Here is a 20000-nt window from a genome sequence, read left to right on the forward strand (position 1 = left end):
CCACTGTGGAGACTACAGCCACAGTAGAGACTACAGCTACGGTGGAGACTACAGCCACGGTAGAGACTACAGCCATAGAGACTATAGCTACGGTGGAGACTACAGCCACGGTGGAGACTACAGCCATGGTGGAGACTACAGCCATAGAGACTACAGCCATAGAGACTACAGCCATGTCAGCAATAACAATATCAAGGATAACAGCAGCAACATCAGGAATATAATCTGGGTAATTAGATAGCCTGGAAACCACTCCGAATCCACACTTCATTGTGAAACAGGAAGTATGTTCAGTGTCTGTTGCAGGCTGCTGACCGTTGACAAAGACGGCAAAGCGCAGGAAGTCCAGGTATTTCTCTCCCCCACAGGGATTCCAGCCGATGTCAGGGTAACCCTTAGATAGGAGCATGGGACAGCTCTGTAGTCCACAGCCCGCCAGATAAGTCACCACCTGGAGAGAGGAGCAGGTAGGAGAGGGTAAGGGTTAGCAGGGTAGCCCTTAGACAGGAGCAATGGACAGGGTGACTGAGGTGTTCTGTCCAGGGTCTACTCTATAGGGGTACAGGGTGACTGCACTCCAGGATCTGCTCCTGCATAGCCATGGCCAGCTCGTTGTTGGGTTAGAGTAAGGGTTTGTGTTTGGGTCAAATCAAATCAATTTAAATGTTATTTGTCACATGCGCCGAATACAACAGGTAGACCTTTACAGTGAAATGCTTTACTTTACAAGCGCTTAACAAACAGTGCAGTTTTAAGAAAATAAAAGTTAAGAAAATATTTACTTAAAATGCAACCGGTCAAGATGCTCTCGATGGTGCAGCTGTATAACTTTTTGAGGATCTGAGGACCCATGCCAAATCTTTTCAGTCTCCTGAGGGGGAAAAGGTGTTGTCGTGCCCTCTTCACTAATGTTTTGGTGTTTTGGGAACATGTTAGTTTGATGGTGATGTGGACACCAAGGAACTTGAAGCTCTCGACCTGCTCCACTTCAGCCCCATCGATGTGAATGGAGGCGTGCTCGGTCCTCCTTTTCCTATAGTCCACGATCAGCTCCTTTGTCTTCGCCATGTTGAGGGAGAGGTTGTTGTCCTGGCACCACACTGCCAGCTCTCAGACCTCCTCTCTATAGGCTGTCTCATCATTATTGTTGTGTCGTCAGAAAATGTAATGATGGTGTTGGAGTCGTGCTTAGCCACGCAGTGGTGGGTGAACAGGGAATACAGGAGGGGACTAAGTACACACCCCTGAGGGGCCCCTGTGTTGAGGATCAGAGTGGCAGCTGTGTTGTTGCCTACTCTTACCAACTGGGGGGTGGGGGCATCAGGATGTCCAGGATCCAGTTGCAGAGGGAGGTGTTTAGTCCCAGGGACATTAGCTTAGTGATGAGCTTTGTTGTCGCTATGGTGTTGAATGCTGAGCTGTAGTCAATGAACAGCATTCTCACATAGGTGTTCCTTTTGTCCAGGTTAGAAATGCAGTGTGGAGTGCGGTTGAGATTGTGTGATCTGTGAATCTGTTTGGGGGGTATGCAAATTGGATTGGGACCAAGGGTTTCAAGGATGATGGTGTTGATGTGAGCCATGACCAGCCTTTCAAAGCACTTCATGGCTACAGACGTGAGTGCTACATGGCGGTAGTCATTTAGGCAGATAACCTTCGCTTTCTTGGGCACAGGGACTTTGGTGGTCTGCTTAAAACATGTAGGTATTACAGACTCGGTCAGGGACAGGTTGAAAATGTCAGTAAAGACACATGCCAGTTGGTCCATGCATGCACTGAGTACACGTCCTGGTAATCCCTCTGGCACCGCGGCCTTGTGAATACTGACCTGTTTAAAGGTCTGGCTCACATCGGCTATGGAGAGCATGATCACACAGTCGTCCAGAACAGCTGGTGCTCTCATGCATTCTGGTATACTCCTCAATGCCATTGGATGAATCCAGGAACATATTCCAGTCTGTGCTAACAAAACAGTCCTAGCGTAGCATCCGTGTCATCTGACCACTTCCGTATTGAGTGAGTCACTGGTACTTCCTGCTTTAGTTTTTGCTCGTTAGCAGGAATCAAGAGGATATAATTATGGTCAGATATGCCAAATGGAGGGCGAGGGAGAGCCTTGTACGCATCTCTGTGTGTGAATTAAAGGCCCCCTGATCTGCGTCCCCTGTGTCTCCTTCTTTTCTTCATGCGAATGACGGGGATTTGGGCCTTGAGCAGCATTATATTCTTTGTGTCAGACTCATTAAAGAAAAAAATCTTTGTCCAGTTTGAGGTGAGTAATCGCTGTTCTGATATCCAGAAGTTATTTTCGGTCAGAAGAGATGATAGCATCAACATCATGTACAAACAATGCAACAACAAAAAAAAACACACAAAATAGCACAATTGGTTAGGAGCCTGTAAAACGCCAGCCAATCCCTCTTCCCTCTCTATATAAGGAATAGGACACTGGAGGTTGGTGGCACCTTAATTTGGGAGGACGGGCTCGTGGTTATGGCTGGGGTGGAAAGAGTGGAGTGGTATCAAATACATTGACGCAATTCCATTTTCTCTGTTCCAGACACTTTTATGAGCCTAACCTAACCTCAGCAGCCTCCGGTTGAATAGGGATACAGGGTGACAGGTTAGGGTCAGGGGTTTACCTTCTCCAAGTCCTGCTCCTGTAGAGCTAAGGCCAGCTCGTTGTTGTCGATGCAGGAAGCTGCAGCCACGTCCAGAGGGGTGGAGCCACGCATACCTACAAGAAGACCAGGAGAATGTTAATTAAACACAGATCTTGGATCAGCTTTTCCGTATCCCCAATCCTAACCTTCACCACTAAGGGGGATGAAAACATAACTGATCCTGTACCAGTGGTTAAGAGTTCCTCTGTGTGTTTTCTGATTGACAGGCAGAGTGTACTGTACCTAGGCCGATGCCGCTGTTCTGCAGCAGGTAGCTGAGGTGATCAAACATGGACCTCTGGTTCTGACGGCTGATGCGACAGAAGTAACACAGGAAACGACAGCAGTTGGTCACCATCTGGGGGAACCGGATCTCCTTGGAATCCCCACCTCCTCCCAGCACGTTGACCATCACCTCCATGACAGTCTCGTGCATCCCCAGAGCCCTCATCAGGTTAGGGTGCTGGTAGAACACCTTGTTGTTCATGATGTTCCTGGAGAAGGAGACAACAACAACAACAACAACAACAGAGACTTTTACATGAACTCAAATAATTGTCGTTGAATTGTTCCTGCTGTGAGTCCAGATCTTCTTTCAGAAATCGTTGCCAGGTTTAGGGTACAATTCAAATTCAATTTCACTGAATTGAAATGGAACTGACCCCGACCCTGGTAATCAGTGGGCCACCTGAGTGATGCCCGATGCTCTGGGTCATGAGCCTAACCTTTACAAGGTACAGTAACCAGACACACCCTCAAGGTACAGTAACCAGACACACCCTCAAGGTACAGTAACAACCATAACCCTCAAGGTACAGTAACCAGACACACCCTCAAGGTACAGTAACCAGACACACCCTCAAGGTACAGTAACAACCATAACCCTCAAGGTACAGTAACCAGACGTACCCGATGCTCTGGATCATGAGCCTCTCCTCCTCGGGGCCCATCTGAACGATGAGCAGAGATCTGATCTGGCCCAAGCACTCCAACAAGTCCATTGTGTCCTGGACAGACACAGCGTTGATGGCGTAGGCTTTAGGCAGGGCTCTGGTCAGCTCTCCCAGCCCATCATACTGCCTGTGGAGCAGGCTGAACATCAGGCGCACCAGCTCAGGGTTCTGAATGAAGGCCTCTTGGGCCCAGTGGATCATGGTATGGGAGATCAACTCCTGGAGAGTGCCTTGGGGGGGGAAGGGGGGGGGGGGGGGGACACACATGGAGTTGTAGTGAATGAACAAGATATTACTTATTTTTTACTGTGTCTTGGCCGGGAACTACAACCAACTCAAGCTTTTGTGGCATAGGAACATTTGGGGTACAGGGATAGAGGTTAGGGGTTAGGGGTTAGGGGTTAGGAGTTAGAGGTTAGGGGTTAGGGTGGTGAATGTCTTCTTACTGGGTTAGAGGTTAGAGGTTAGAGGTTAGGGGTTAGGGGTTAGGGTGGTGAATGTCTTCTTACTGGGTTTGGGGTTAGGGGTTAGGGGTTTGGGGTTAGGGGTTAGGGGTTAGGGTGGTGAATGTGTTCTAACTGGGTTTGGGGTTAGAGGTTAGGGGTTAGAGGTCAGGGGTTAGGGTGGTGAATGTGTTCTAACTGGGTTTGGGGTTAGAGGTTAGAGGTTAGAGGTTAGAGGTTAGGGGTTAGGGTGGTGAATGTCTTCTTACTGGGTTTGGGGTTAGGGGTTAGGGGTTAGAGGTCAGGGGTTAGGGTGGTGAATGTCTTCTTACTGGGTTTGGGGTTAGGGGTTAGGGGTTAGAGGTCAGGGGTTAGGGTGGTGATTTGTCTTCTTACTGGGTTTGGGGTTAGGGGTTATGGGTTAGAGGTCAGGGGTTAGGGTGGTGAATGTCTTCTTACTGGGTTTGGGGTTAGGGGTTAGAGGTTAGAGGTTAGAGGTTAGGGGTTAGGGTGGTGAATGTCTTCTTACTGGGTTTGTGGTTAGAGGTTAGGGGTTAGGGGTTAGGGGTTAGGGTTTAGGGGTTAGGGGTTAGGGGTTAGGGTGGTGAATGTCTTCTTACTGGGTTTGGGGTTAGGGGTTAGAGGTTAGGGGTTAGGGGTTAGGGGTTAGGGTGGTGAATGTCGTCTTACTGGGTTTGGGGTTAGGGGTTAGGGGTTAGGGGTTAGAGGTTAGAGGTTAGGGGTTAGGGGTTAGAGGTTAGGGGTTAGGGGTTAGAGGTTAGGGGTTAGGGGTTAGAGGTTAGGGATTAGGGTGGTGAATGTGTTCTTACTGGGTTTGGGGTTTGGGGTTAGAGGTTAGGGGTTAGAGGTTAGGGGTTAGGGGTTAGGGGTTAGGGGTTAGGGGTTAGGGTTGTGAATGTGTTCGAACTGGGTTTGGGGTTTGGGGTTAGAGGTTAGGGTGGTGAATGTGTTCTAACTGGGTTTGGGGTTAGAGGTTAGGGGTTAGAGGTCAGGGGTTAGGGTGGTGAATGTGTTCTAACTGGGTTTGGGGTTAGGGGTTATGGGTTAGAGGTCAGGGGTTAGGGTGGTGAATGTCTTCTTACTGGGTTTGGGGTTAGGGGTTAGAGGTTAGAGGTTAGAGGTTAGGGGTTAGGGTGGTGAATGTCTTCTTACTGGGTTTGTGGTTAGAGGTTAGGGGTTAGGGGTTAGGGGTTAGGGTTTAGGGGTTAGGGGTTAGGGGTTAGGGGTTAGGGTGGTGAATGTCTTCTTACTGGGTTTGGGGTTAGGGGTTAGAGGTTAGGGGTTAGGGGTTAGGGGTTAGGGGTTAGGGGTTAGGGTGGTGAATGTCGTCTTACTGGGTTTGGGGTTAGGGGTTAGGGGTTAGAGGTTAGAGGTTAGGGGTTAGGGGTTAGGGGTTAGGGGTTAGAGGTTAGGGATTAGGGTGGTGAATGTGTTCTTACTGGGTTTGGGGTTTGGGGTTAGAGGTTAGGGGTTAGAGGTTAGGGGTTAGGGGTTAGGGGTTAGAGGTTAGGGTTGTGAATGTGTTCGAACTGGGTTTGGGGTTTGGGGTTAGAGGTTAGGGTGGTGAATGTGTTCGAACTGGGTTTGGGGTTTGGGGTTAGAGGTTAGGGTGGTGAATGTGTTCGAACTGGGTTTGGGGTTAGAGGTTAGGGGTTAGGGTGGTGAATGTGTTCGAACTGGGTTTGGGGTTAGGGGTTAGGGGTTTGGGGTTAGAGGTTAGGGTGGTGAATGTGTTCGAACTGGGTTTGGGGTTAGGGGTTAGAGGTTAGGGTGGTGAATGTGTTCGAACTGGGTTTGGGGTTAGGGGTTAGGGGTTAGGGGTTAGAGGTTAGGGGTTAGGGTGGTGAATGTGTTCTAACTGGGTTTGGGGTTAGGGGTTTGGGGTTAGAGGTTTGGGGTTAGAGGTTAGGGGTTAGGGTGGTGAATGTGTTCTAACTGGGTTAGGGGTTTGGGGTTAGGGGTTAGGGGTTAGAGGTTAGAGGTTAGGGGTTAGGGTGGTGAATGTGTTCTAACTGGGTTTGGGGTTAGGGGTTAGGGGTTAGGGGTTAGGGGTTAGGGTGGTGAATGTGTTCGAACTGGGTTTGGGGTTAGGGGTTAGGGGTTAGGGGTTAAAGGTTAGGGGTTAGGGTGGTGAATGTGTTCTAACTGGGTTTGGGGTTAGGGGTTTGGGGTTAGAGGTTTGGGGTTAGAGGTTAGGGGTTAGGGGTTTGGGGTTAGAGGTTTGGGGTTAGAGGTTAGGGGTTAGGGGTTTGGGGTTAGAGGTTTGGGGTTAGAGGTTAGGGGTTAGGGTGGTGAATGTCTTCTTACTGGGTTTGGGGTTTGGGGTTAGAGGTTAGGGTGGTGAATGTGTTCGAACTGGGTTTGGGGTTAGAGGTTAGAGGTTAGAGGTCAGGGGTTAGGGTGGTGAATGTCTTCTTACTGGGTTTGACCTCCTCCTCCTCTTCTGGCTCCTCCACCACCTCCTTTTTCTTCCTCAAGTTATTCACCTTGCCCAACAGCCTACGGAGATACAGAACAATACAACGTTGTATTGTCAGTATGTTATAATACAATACAACGTTATATTGTCAGTATGTTATAATACAATACAACTTTATATTGTCAGTATGTTATAATACAATGCAACTTTATATTGTCCAGATGTTGAAGCAACAACAGAAATGTGTATTCTGCTCTCCTCAGTTGTCAACCCTCCAGATAGCACACATCTCACACACACACACACACACACACACACACACACACACACACACACACACACACACACACACACACACACACACACTTGAGTAGAGGAGAGAAGAGTGCTGGGATTCGAACCGGCAAACTTCCGGCTAAAGGTCCAACTCCTTAGAGTTACCTACCGGCCAAGGCGCCCTCTCAGAGAGGTGTCCACCTCCTCCTCCTCCTCTTCCGCCTCGATGTGCACGCCTGGAGGAGAGAAGGATACATAGTAAGCATAGTTAGCTCTCTGTGTGGTGTTTTGGAATGTTGTTATGATGTGCTGTGGATCAGGGTTAAGGGTCAGGGGTCGGATTGTTGTTATGATGTGCTGTGGGTCAAGGTTAGGGGTCGTTAGGTTGTCATGATGTGCTGTGGGTCAGGGTTAGAGGTCAGGGGTTAGGGTTACTGACCACAATGTATAAGGATGTCAGTGTGGAATTCGGTCAGTGTGTCTCTGGTCTCCTCCGGTACTGGACACTCCTCCTCCTCCGGACCATGCTTGAAGTTAGTCAGCAGGATCACCTGACAGGAAGGAACACACGCAAGTTACCTATCATCATCTTCAGATGGCACTACTCACACTACAGAAAAAGGAAATAGACTACTGTTCTGTTCAGTGGGTGTACTGGTACATCAAGCTGCCTCACACTACAGAAACAGGAAATAGACTAGTGTCCTGTCCAGGGGGTGTACTGGTACATCAAGCTGCCTCACACTACAGAAACAGGAAATAGACTAGTGTCCTGTCCAGGGGGTGTACTGGTACATCAAGCTGCCTCACACTACAGAAACAGGAAATAGACTAGTGTCCTGTCCAGGGGGTGTACTGGTACATCAAGCTGCCTCAGGCTACAGAAACAGGAGATAGACTAGTGTCCTGTCCAGGGGGTGTACTGGTACATCAAGCTGCCTCACACTACAGAAACAGGAAATAGACTAGTGTCCTGTCCAGGGGGTGTACTGGTACATTAAGCTGCCTCAGGCTACAGAAACAGGAGATAGACTAGTGTCCTGTCCAGGGGGTGTACTGGTACATCAAGCTGCCTCACACTACAGAAACAGGAAATAGACTAGTGTCCTGTCCAGGGGGTGTACTGGTACATCAAGCTGCCTCAGGCTACAGAAACAGGAGATAGACTAGTGTCCTGTCCAGGGGGTGTACTGGTACATCAAGCTGTCTCACTACAGAAACAGGAGATAGACTAGTGTCCTGTCCAGGGGGTGTACTGGTACATCAAGCTGCCTCAGGCTACAGAAACAGTAAATAGGCTCCTGCCCTATGGACCGTTCTGTCTTGGACAAGGCTAGTTGTACCTGGTCCTGCCCTATGGACCGTTCTGTCTTGGACAGGGCTAGTTGTACCTGGTCCTGCCCTATGGACCGTTCTGTCTTGGACAGGGCTAGTTGTACCTGGTCCTGCCCTATGGACCGTTCTGTCTTGGACAAGGCTAGTTGTACCTGATCCTGCCCTATGGACCGTTCTGTCTTGGACAGGGCTAGTTGTACCTGGTCCTGCCCTATGGACCGTTCTGTCTTGGACAGGGATAGTTGTACCTGATCCTGCCCTTTGGACCGTTCTGTCTTGGACAAGGCTAGTTGTACCTGATCCTGCCCTATGGACCGTTCTGTCTTGGACAGGGCTAGTTGTACCTGGTCCTGCCCTATGGACCGTTCTGTCTTGGACAAGGCTAGTTGTACCTGATCCTGCCCTATGGACCGTTCTGTCTTGGACAGGGCTAGTTGTACCTGGTCCTGCCCTATGGACCGTTCTGTCTTGGACAAGGCTAGTTGTACCTGGTCCTGAGGTGGGGAGCGGAACTCTCGTGTCTTGCGTGCGGTTTCCGCAGCGCTCATGGAGAAGGCCTGCATCAGCAGGTTGTAGCGAACTCTCTGATTGGTCTGAATGGCGTTGACAAACTGATCCGAGTACGCCACGATAGCCTCCACTCTGTGCCTCAGTTCACAGTCACAGAAGTACTGCAGCAGCGTACACATCTGAGAGGGAGGTTAAGAAAGACAGGGGGAGAGATAAAAGAAGAGAGAGAGAGACACAGAGAGAGTCAAAGAGAGAGGGAGAGAGAGAGAGAGAGAGAGAGAGAGGGAGAGAGAGAGAGAGAGAGACAGAGAGAGAGGCAGAGAGAGAGAGAGAGAGAGACAGAGAGAGACAGAGCGAGAGACAGAGAGAGAGACAGAGAGAGAGACAGAGAGAGAGAGAGAGAGAGAGAGAGAGATAGAGAGAGACAGAGAGAGAGACAGAGAGAGAGAGACAGAGAGAGAGACAGAGAGAGAGAGACAGAGAGAGAGAGAGAGACAGAGAGAGAGAGAGAGAGAGAGAGAGAGAGAGAGAGACAGAGAGAGAGAGAGACAGAGAGAGAGAGACAGAGAGAGAGAGACAGAGAGAGAGACAGAGAGAGAGAGACAGAGAGAGACAGAGAGACAGACAGAGAGAGAGAGACAGAGAGCGAGACAGAGAGAGAGAGACAGAGAGAGGGGATGGGGGGGGGGGCCTTGTGAACTTGGCATAATTTAGTTTAATAAAACATAATTTTTGTTATCTTGCCTTCAACCTCCGCTTGAGGCCCTCCTCCGCTCGTAAGTAATCTCTGATGTTTGCTGTTATCTTGCCTTATCTCTGAATTTGGCTCTGGCTTTTAAACGTTTGGGACTATTAGCTTTTACGTACAGTAAGCGTCTTCTATTTCCCCTCGACAGCGCTTAAGCCGCGCAGGACACGTATAAAGAGCCAGGGACAACAAACAAAAAAACGCAATTGAAAACAAAGCAGATATAATTTTCTACACACACAATTATTACCTGATGATCTTCTCTGATGTTTTCCTGAACATTACAATACCTTACTAATGGATTATCAAAGTAATGGACTCGAGAGAAAAACAAATACACCTTTCCCATATCAAAGTCATTTAAAATAATTTAAAATAATGTCTTATTAGCCCTTATTGAACATAGAAACGTGGTTACAGTTTGTATGAAATGGAAAATGATACGTAGCTTTTTATTGGTCGATGATTGCAAAGAAAATATCAGATATTAGTTCAGAATTTACACATCGTAAATCCATAACTTGAAAGGGTCACGCCCTGACCTTAGTTATGTTTGTTTTCTTTATTATGTTGGTTAGGTCAGGGTGTGACGAGGTTTGTTTAGTTTTGTACTGTCTAGGGGGTTTTGTATGTCTATGGTTGGCCTAGTCTAGGTATTTATATGTCTATGGTTGCCTAGATTGGTTCTCAGTCAGAGGCAGCTGTTTATCGTTGTCTCTGATTGGGAACCATAGTTAGGTAGCCATATTCCTTGGTTATTTTGTGGGTTGTTATTCTATGTTTAGTTGCCTGATTGCGCTAGTCACATAGTGTCATGTCTTGTTCAGTGTTCGTTCTTTTCATTAAAAGAGTTATGTTACGCTTATCTCTTCATTATGACAGAAAGTGTAAAAACAGATAAAACTATTGTCCTTTTTCTGGACTGTTAATTGCTTTGCCTGAAAAAAAAATCTGTGAGGCCCTCTGTTGAATTTTAAAATCCTGATGTGGCCCTTGAGACAACATTATTGCCCATCCCCTGTCCTATGTGGTGATGCGAAGACCTTCGCTCGTGAAGATCATTTCAAGTCTTTTCAGTTAGACTTAAATTTTTTTTTAAAAAGCCACCTCCGAACGACTCTTTGTTTAGTAGTCATGATTGTGTTAAATAGACATTGTAGGGGCCTCTGACTGGGGCCTCCAAAATCACTAAGACCAGCCTTAGTACACACCTGGCTGTCAGAAGAGACTCACCTGCAGTTTGACAGACTCTGGCAGTTTCATCTGCAGTAGTCCCTCCTCCAAAGCCGCCTCTTCCTTCTCCAGCTCCAACTCGATCGCCGCTGCCTCCTCTTCTGTCATCACATTTTCCTCCCCGTCTTCCTCTTTCTCCTTCTCCTCCTCCTCGTGTTCCTTCTCCCCTTCCTCCTCCTCCTCCTCCTCCCCCTCTTCTTTCTCTAGGTGTTTCAGTTCCTCATCCTCTTCTTCCTCCTCCCCTACTCCTTCATCATCTGCCTCCTCTTCTTTCTCCTTCACTTCTTCACCCTCTTCCTCTGCCTTGTCTCCCTCCTCCACCTCCTCTTTCTTCCCAGCGAACACATTTGGGTCAATCATCTTGAGGATGTGTTTAACGTCTTCATCGTTGAAGATGCCCATGATGAGAAGAGTGCTGATGAGCTTCAGGATTGGGACGAAGTGGAACTCTACGCTGCCCCCTACTGGGTCTCTCATAGCCTGGCTACCATCCAGAACCGCCTCTGTCAACATGCTGATGGCTTTCGTCTTCAGTTCCTGAGGAAAGGGCAGGAGAGAAAAGGCATGGGTTACAAAGAACATTACTTAAAATGAGTTAATAACTAGCTGCTTTACCAACCCATCTAACCCTGGTCTCCGGCCTTATTTCACTTGACTCTGAATACAGGGATTCTGTTGAAAAACATTTCTTCAATGGAAAAAAAAATTTAACAAACAGGGAACAACCTTCCTGAATTTGTCCAAAAGAAACTCCCGTTTGCAAATGTTTTGACTAATGATTACAACCTAGATCAGATAGATGCAGGCAAGAGTGTGCATTGAATGTATCACTGTCTATCACCTTGATTGCTCCAAGTTGTAAACTTGAATTCGTAGGTTAGTTTGCAGCAACCTCATGATGGGTACAGTGTAGTATTAGTAGCCTAAACCTATTGATGTTACATTGAGCTGGGTGAATGGAATATGGTCTGGGGGCTGTTTTTCGTGGTTCTGGCTAGGCCCCTTAGTTCCAGTGAAGGGAAATCTTAACTCTACAGCATATAATGACATTCTATATGATTCTGTGCTTCCAGCTTTGTGGCAACAGTTTGGGGAAGGCCTTTTTCTGTTTCAGCATGACAATGCCCCGTGCACAAAGCGAGGTCCATACAGAAATGGTTTGTTGATCAGTGTGGAAGAACTTGACTGGCCTGCACAGAGCCCTGACCTCAACCCCATTGAACACCTTTGGGATGAATTGGAATGCCGACTGTGAGTCAGGCCTAAATCGCCCAACATCAGTGCCTGACCTCACTAATACTCTTGTGGCTGAATGCAAGCAAGTCCCCACAGCAATGTTCCAACATCTAGTGGAAAGCCTTCCCAGAAGAGTGGAGGTTGTTATAGCAGCAATGTTCCAACATCTAGTGGAAAGCCTTCCCAGAAGAGTGGAGGCGGTTATAGCAGCAATGTTCCAACATCTAGTGGAAAGCCTTCCCAGAAGAGTGGAGGCTGTTATAGCAGCAATGTTCCAACATCTAGAGGAAAGCCTTCCCAGAAGAGTGGAGGCTGTTATAGCAGCAAAAGTGGGGACCGACTCCATATTAATGCCCATGATTTTTGTCAAACAGATGTCCACATATTTTCGGTAATGTAGTGATTGATGGTCCAAGCTAGTAGTATCTTAAATATCATATATGAATCCATTTGAATTTGTGACCCCCAAGCCCCTGCTCTCCGATGGGTATGGGAGACTCGCACAGTGATTTTGATTAACAAAAAGTGGCTCCCTCAGAAATATCAGTGACTACCACTGGCTTAGACCTACAGCGGTTTGAACAAATGTCTGTACATACACCAGATTCAGGCATCGTTTGTACATCGTGTGTCTTGTTGCATGTACCAAAGCCACACAAGAAGCTGACTCACTGGGCTACATTGATGAACAATACATTGATTTGATCTGAATTTAAGTGACTTACCTGAAGAGGGAAGACGGGGCTGAGAGTGTACAGGTCAGGATCCGTCCCAACAAAGTTGATGGTTGAGAAGTGCAGCTTGGGTCTAAGACAGGTAGTTAAACCCACCCCAGGAAGGTCAGAGGCCTTCTCAGCGTCAGGGTACAGGGTGATGCTGAGCGTCTCGGCGGACATGGGCACAATGAACTCCCGGTTGGTGCCCAGCCGTGCCCGCTTGGCTGACTCCAGGTGGATGGAGATCAGCAGGTCGTAGAACCTGGACAGGGAGAGAGATTAAAGGTAAAAGATCATATTACCTGGAGACTGAGATGTTGACAACAAGTATTTTTTTGTCTTGTAAGTTAGCCCACTTGGGCAACTAATGTGTTAGACACGGAGATAAAACAATCAATCAGATCAGATCTGTACCCGCTGCGAAGGGGACCGGGCAGGTAGGTGTTCTCCATGGCGTAGAAGAGCTGTGATTCGTCAACGTGCGAGCAGAGGGCGTGTGCTACACGGTTGTTGCCCAGAGCGCAGACAGCACAGTACAACATCAGAGTATGGAAGTGGAACTTCAGTAGATCCAGGCGCTCAGACAACTCCAGGATGTCTATACACCTACAGGAAGGGATTAGAACCTTTACACAGGGTTTAGGGTGTAAAGTAGCGCATGTAAAGATAACATCAACTCGAAGCAATGAGCCCAATCAGTCCTCCATGGCCCTGTTTATACCTGGTTCTAAAATGCATCCTTTTTTTTCTTGATCTTTTCTACATTCTGATTGTTGACCACATTTTTTTTTGACAGGTGTAGATGATTAAAAGAAGCATTGTGATGTGATCTTCGAGACCATCTCCGGGGATGGGGGGGGGGTCAGGGACCCATTGTTCCTGCATATCAATCTAGTGTAAACAGATCTGGATGGTCAAATCGTTTAAATCATCACATCATTTAGTTTGTACTTTTACCGTTCTTTCTCCCCATCTGAAAGATATCCAATTGGTAGTTACAGTCTTGTCCGATCGCTGCAATTCCTCTATGGGCTTGGAAGAGGTGAAGGTTGAGAGCCATGTGTCCTCTGAAACACGACCCTGCCAGACCTCACTGCTCGGTTAACCAGGAAAGCCAGCCGCACCAGTGTTTCGGAGGAAACACCATCCAGATAGTGACCGAAAGTCAGCTTGCAGGTGCCCGGCCCACCACAAGGAGTCGCTAGAGCGCGATGCCAAACTTTCCCCGAAAACCCAGACAAAAATTGTGCGCCGCTTCGTGGGTCTCCCGGTCACGGCCAGCTGTGACACAGCCTGGTATCGAACCCAGGTCTGCAGTGATGCCTCAAGCACAGCGATGCATTGTCTTAGTCAGCTGCGCCACTCTGGAGGCAAATTCATATTATTTTGAAAGAAAATTCTGTCAAATAATCTGTATACAGGGAGGCACCAGGAAATCTGGTCACGATTCGGACACAGTGAACGGATAAGTTTGGTGTAGTGAGAAATCTATTGTGTTTTAGATGAGTTTAGATGTAAAATGGTTGCAAATAGCCATTGAGATGCAAGGGGTTGAGTTATTTGAATTTAACAAATGACAATGGGTTTTCCGCGCTTGCATTGAAGTGATGACGAGATGCAAGGGAAGTAAAAAGTTCAAAGATGTGTTGGATAGTTCGCCTGAAGAAACTGTAGCGAGTAAGTCAGTCGACTGTAACGTGTTAAAAGGAGAACTGTTAAATAAATCTGTTCCGTTTATTATAAGTGCGATTCGGATGTCTTCAGTAAAAGAACCCAGCATTCTTAGGATGCAACAACTGGCGACGAGGATAACGGAATTCTGAGCCCAAATGCTCAGACTACTGATGACCAACCGAGTGAACGAGCTAGAAAGTTAGCTCGTAACTAACGTGAGTAAATTAGCTGGTCAGCTGGGAAGAAACGACGCGTGGGCTAATGAGAGCTATGGTACATTTCAGTAGTGAGACCGGTTTGTGTTTCCAGGAGAATTAACGAGAGCTTCAGCACATTATTATATTTTTTTGCAGTTTTTTGGAGGCCACCGAGATAGCTGACTCTATCAGCCGTGGGTTCAAAGACATTCACACTGCAGATAGCGCCGAAGAAGCCGGGAGAGACTAGCTTCCAGGAGCTCATTTCAGCTCTGAGAGACATTTATGCGCCAAAATGGAATGTGTTGAGCGAGAGGTATGTTTTTTTTGGAATAGGAAACAGTTGTTTGGGAGAGACGGTGGCTGAGTATGTTGCATCGCTAAAGGGACTGGTGGCTACATGTGAGTTTGGGGCTGCAGATGAGGGAGCAGCTAGTTTATCGAGTTGCCAGTAAGGAGCTGCGTGGCAAGATGTTTTAAGCGTGGAATACTGGGAGAATTTAACATGGGCAAAAGTATTGGACATTGTCAACAACACGGAGTGCACAGCCCGGAGTATGCAGAAATTCCAGCAGACACCGAGTCAGTTGAGAACCGATCAGTTGACCACAAAACGGGAGTGGCATCGACCTGGATCCAACAGGGAGAAACAGTGGATGTCAGACCAGAGGGGGGAGACGTCAAAGCCCTGTTTTCGCTGTTTGGGGACAGGACATTCACAGCACACCTGCCATTACAAGGAGTTTCAATGCAGAGCGTGCCTGAAGACTGGACATCTTGAAAGAGCTTGCAGGGGGAGAGTATCTGCGGGGAACAGCGCGTTTTCTAAGCAACGCTCTCAGCAAGTGCACTCTAATCTAGTAAAGGGGTTCACAGGTCAAGTTGAGGAGGCAGAACTGCTATTGTCTGCAGGCTCAGGCACAGTCAGAAATCAACAGTCAGAAGAGAACTTGGGACTTTTTACTGTGTGTAGTGATCGTGAGTATGTGAAACCTTATATGGTGAGATGTAAACGGGTGGGGGGGGGGGGGAGATAAAGAGGGAGGTAGATACTGGGGCTGCCATGTTTTATTATCTCAGAGAAGCTGTACAACAGCAGATTTAAAGAAGCATCAACCGCAACCATGTAATGTTGTTTTGAGAAGTTACTCAGCTCAGCTGATTCAGTTATTGGAACAGTTGGAGGTTAAAGTGAAATGACATTTCTATTAGTGTCAAAAGCGGAGAGTCCCGTGCTAAACCGGGGGGGGGGGGGGGGGGGGGGGGGGGGTTACTGGATTTTGCACCTCAAATTAGATTGGTGAAGAGTGAACCATGTGTCAGATCCAGTTGCCCAGCTGTGCGATAAATATGCTGAGGTGTTTAGTGGTGCACATCGGTGTGTAAAACAGTTCACAAAGTTAGACCTTACACAGGCCTACCAGCAAGTGGAGGTAGATCAAGAAGCAATGCATTTCCTGACTATTAACACGTTGAAGGGTTTATACCAGAGGAGCAGACTGCCCCAAGAGTATCAAGCGCTCCAACATATTATTGGTCTTATAGGGTTTACCTGGGGTTGTGTGCTTTCTAGATGACATTCTTATGTCACAGGGAAATCGGGCAGAGGACCACTTACAGAACTTAGAAGCCGTGTTAAAGTTGGCTGCAAAAAACGTGGGTTAAGAGTAAACAGGGACTTGTCTTTTCAGTCTAGTGTCACTTACTTAGGTCACAGGATAGACGAACATGAGGCTACATCCGGGATAGACTCAGGGGCTATATCCAGGATAGACTAACGGGGGCTATATCCAGGATAGACTAACAGGGGCTATATCCAGGATAGACTAACGGGGGCTATATCCAGGATAGACTAACGGGGGCTATATCCAGGATAGACTAACGGGGGCTATATCCAGGATAGACTAACGGGGGCTATATCCAGGATAGACTAACATGGGCTATATCCAGGATAGACTAACGGGGGCTATATCCAGGATAGACTAACGGGGGCTATATCCAGGATAGACTAACGGGGGCTATATCCAGGGTAGACTAACGGGGGCTATATCCAGGATAGACTAACGGGGGCTATATCCAGGATAGACTAACGGGGGCTATATCCAGGATAGACTAACGGGGGCTATATCCAGGATAAACTAACGGGGCCTATATCCAGGATAGACGAACAGGGGCTATATCCAGTGCAGGACAAGACTGAAGCCATAGCAAAGGCTCCAGTGCCAACTAACGTGACAGAACTCAGAACGTATCTGGCCCTTCATACCCACTGTGGCAAGTTCATGGAGAATCTCTCTACTCTCATCAAACCTATGACAGAGCTCTTAACAGAAAGAGTGACCTTGGGTGTGGTCAGAACAATGTCATCCGGCATCTGAAAGAAACGAAGACACAGCTGTCTCCCTCCTCAGTGTTAGTGCACTCTGAACCCCCCCCCCCCACACACACACACACGCCAGTAATATTGGCTGGTGATGCCTCACCATAACGGGGTGGGTGATGTCATCTCACACACGATGCCTGACGGTAGTGAGAGGCCTATTGCATTTGCTTCACGCAATCCAAACTATCGAGTGTCATCTTTAGACGTACTTCCCATTTTTAGCTAAGAACATCGCCAGGGAAACTACCAAGGACAAAGGTTTGGCAAAAGTGAAGCATGTCACACTGACAGGGTGACCTAACCACATTACTGATCCTGAACTAAAGCCTTATTGGGTGAGAAGGGATGAGCTCCCTGGAGAAAGTGATTGTGGGTTATGGGGTGTGAGAGAGCGGTGGTGCCGGGCTACTCTACAGAGGGGCCTACTGAAGGAGCTACAGGAAAACCATTGGGGCGTGGTCAAAATGACAGGTCTTTGCAAGGAGCCACTTTTGGTGGCCCAGGTTACACTCAGACATGGTATACATTCTGTATTCATCTGGCACCTTCTTTGGACACTGTGCTAACAAACCGCCGAACGAGCTTCAATGCCATACGACTCTCCTTCCGAGGCCTCCAACTGCAAGTAAAACTAAGTGCATGTTCTTCAACCGATTGCTGCCCGTACCCTCCCGCCCGACTAGCAACACGACTCTGGACAGAGTCCCACAGGGCGGCTACGACAATGTTTGTGTTGGTAGTAGTATGAGTTGAGATTATGCCGGTTCATTGTTTAGTTTAGCTAGCTAGCTACATGTCTAAACAAAAGGTGTGTCTGAGGGTGATTACGGCCATCTACTGTATTTCATGAAGATGTGTACATATCTTGACAATAGTGACCCGGGCAGGCAGCCTAGTGGTTAGAGTGTAGAGGCGGCAGGGTAGCCTAGTGGTTAGAGCGTAGAGGCGGCAGGGTAGCCTAGTGGTTAGAGCGTTGGGACTAGTAACCGTAAAGGTTGCAAGATCGAATCCCCGAGATGACAAGGTACAAATCTGTTGTTCTGCCCCTGAACAAGGCAGTTAACCCACTGTTCATAGGCCGTCATTGAAAATAAGGATTTGTTCTTAACTGACTTGCTTGGTTAAATAAAGGTAAAATAAATAGGTGAGGTAATAGCATTTCTTTCACATGACCCATCGATTTTGACAAGTGTGTTGGGTTAGCGTCATCGAATAATTATAAAATAATTATAAAATATTTTTATCTGGACAGTTTCTGTTTTTTGATATTTCTACTCTGCCTGTAACCATTTCACTGTACCTTCTGTATCCTGTTCATGTGACAAATACACTTTTATTTGATCTGGTGTGAGTTTACCAGAGATGTGAAGAACAACAGGACCTGCACCAAAGACAGATTAGGATTTAGGACGAGATAAAGACAAGGACTAGATAAAGTGTATTTTTACCTGAAGTTTTAACTTATTGTAGGCTACTACTTTCACCACTTTTAGTCTTGAAATCTTTGGGTTTTTTTTACCCACACTACTTTACTCCCTCTGTTTAGCAGATGGCCTCGCATGTGAATCCTTAAAGAGATGGGTGGGGCTAAGGCTTAAGAGGGTGTGAACGATGCTGAATGGGTGTAGACAAAGATGAGCTCTCCAGTAGGTGAACCAAAACATATTCAAGTACCATTTTTTTCAAAAGTGGGATTACAAATTGATCAACTATCAAAGCAGAATTACCTTCTCATTGTTCCTCAACTGCTGTGTATGATATACCCATTTTCTAGCTCTGAGTCTCTACTTTTATCCAATGTCAAAAACACAATTTCAAAATTTGTTACGTGTGACCCGAATCGAGGCAGTCGGTAAAAGTTTTTTTTCTGTGGCAGTAAAATGTTTTATGCGCTAAATCAATATCTGATCAATATCTGGATTATAAACATTCTAAAAGTTTGGAGTATCTTCATCCATTGACCAACTGTTGCATTTATTAGAATTGTTTATGACCGTTGTAATTGTTTATTTAATCCCAAATCCACGTATTTCGGTGTCTATCACTGCCATATGAGTATTTTTAAAAACTTGAGCTATACCTTAACATCTCAATCAAACTGTTGTGCTATTGTTTTGTTTACAGCATTTGAAAAAAGCGTGGACAGTGTGTTGTATCTAACCTGTTCTCCTCAGGTATGTACAGGGCCATCATGGTGAGGGGTTAGGACTAGCATGGACAGTGTGTTGTATCTAACCTGTTCTCCTCAGGTATGTACAGGGCCATCATGGTGAGGGGTTAGGATTAGCGTGGACAGTGTGTTGTATCTAACCTGTTCTCCTCAGGTATATGCAGGGCCATCATAGTGAGGGGTTCGGTACACTCCACCATCCAGCCCAGCCTCTCGCTGACCCTGCCGACCTCTGGGTCCAGGAAGTGGTTGGGCATGCGGGACCAGATGACGGGGGTCAACATCTGGATGTCCAGCCGGGGTGGGCACTGGGGCACTGGGTTCTTACGCTCACTACGGAACATGGCTGCTGAGATTGGCATGATGTTCTGAGAGGAGAAGAAGACCTAACGGTGTTATGGTCAAACACACCTCAATAAGGGGAGTGGTTATCTGGTAGAAAATCAATAAGGGGAGTGGTTATCTGGTAGAAGAGCTATAAGGGGAGTGGTTATCTGGTAGAAGAGCGATAAGGGGAGTGGTTTTCTGGTAGAAGAGCGATAAGGGGAGTGGTTTTCTGGTAGAAGAGCGATAAGGGGAGTGGTTTTCTGGTAGAAGAGCAATAAGGGGAGTGGTTTTCTGGTAGAAGAGCAATAAGGGGAGTGGTTTTCTGGTAGAAGAGCAATAAGGGGAGTGGTTTTCTGGTAGAAGAGCAATAAGGGGAGTGGTTTTCTGGTACAAGAGCAATAAGGGGAGTGGTTTTCTGGTACAAGAACAATAAGGGGAGTGGTTTTCTGGTACAAGAGCAATAAGGGGAGTGGTTTTCTGGTACAAGAGCAATAAGGGGAGTGGTTTTCTGGTACAAGAACAATAAGGGGAGTGGTTTTCTGGTACAAGAGCAATAAGGGGAGTGGTTTTCTGGTAGAAGAGCTATAAGGGGAGTGGTTTTCTGGTAGAAGAGCGATAAGGGGAGTGGTTTTCTGGTAGAAAATCAATAAGGGGAGTGGTTTTCTGGTAGAAGAGCGATACGGGGAGTGGTTTTCT

General features: G+C 47.3%; 1 protein-coding gene across 5 annotated transcripts in view; it reads right to left on the reverse strand.

Moving 5' to 3' along the window:
- ryr1b (ryanodine receptor 1b (skeletal)) overlaps positions 1 to 20000 on the reverse strand; it is a 249345-nt gene that overhangs the window by 119601 nt on the left and 109744 nt on the right. For 4 of the 5 annotated variants that reach the window (XM_090218991.1, XM_090218990.1, XM_090218989.1 and 1 more), the window contains exons 34-45: positions 19119 to 19345; positions 12968 to 13159; positions 12563 to 12815; positions 10602 to 11138; positions 8599 to 8799; positions 7215 to 7326; positions 6945 to 7011; positions 6500 to 6579; positions 3573 to 3846; positions 2907 to 3157; positions 2643 to 2737; positions 316 to 451 (exon numbers count right to left, since the gene is read on the reverse strand). In XM_090218991.1, coding sequence (XP_090075117.1) covers positions 316 to 451; positions 2643 to 2737; positions 2907 to 3157; positions 3573 to 3846; positions 6500 to 6579; positions 6945 to 7011; positions 7215 to 7326; positions 8599 to 8799; positions 10602 to 11138; positions 12563 to 12815; positions 12968 to 13159; positions 19119 to 19345 — 2425 coding nt within the window. Of the gene's footprint in view, positions 1 to 315; positions 452 to 2642; positions 2738 to 2906; positions 3158 to 3572; positions 3847 to 6499; positions 6580 to 6944; positions 7012 to 7214; positions 7327 to 8598; positions 8800 to 10601; positions 11139 to 12562; positions 12816 to 12967; positions 13160 to 18968; positions 18985 to 19118; positions 19346 to 20000 lie in introns of those variants that run through there. The other variant, XM_090218992.1, reaches the window with a different exon arrangement.

The sequence above is a fragment of the Oncorhynchus mykiss genome, chromosome 24 (genome assembly GCF_057628025.1).
Source record: "Oncorhynchus mykiss isolate SJ-2025 chromosome 24, ASM5762802v1, whole genome shotgun sequence".
NCBI classification, from domain to species: domain Eukaryota; kingdom Metazoa; phylum Chordata; class Actinopteri; order Salmoniformes; family Salmonidae; genus Oncorhynchus; species Oncorhynchus mykiss.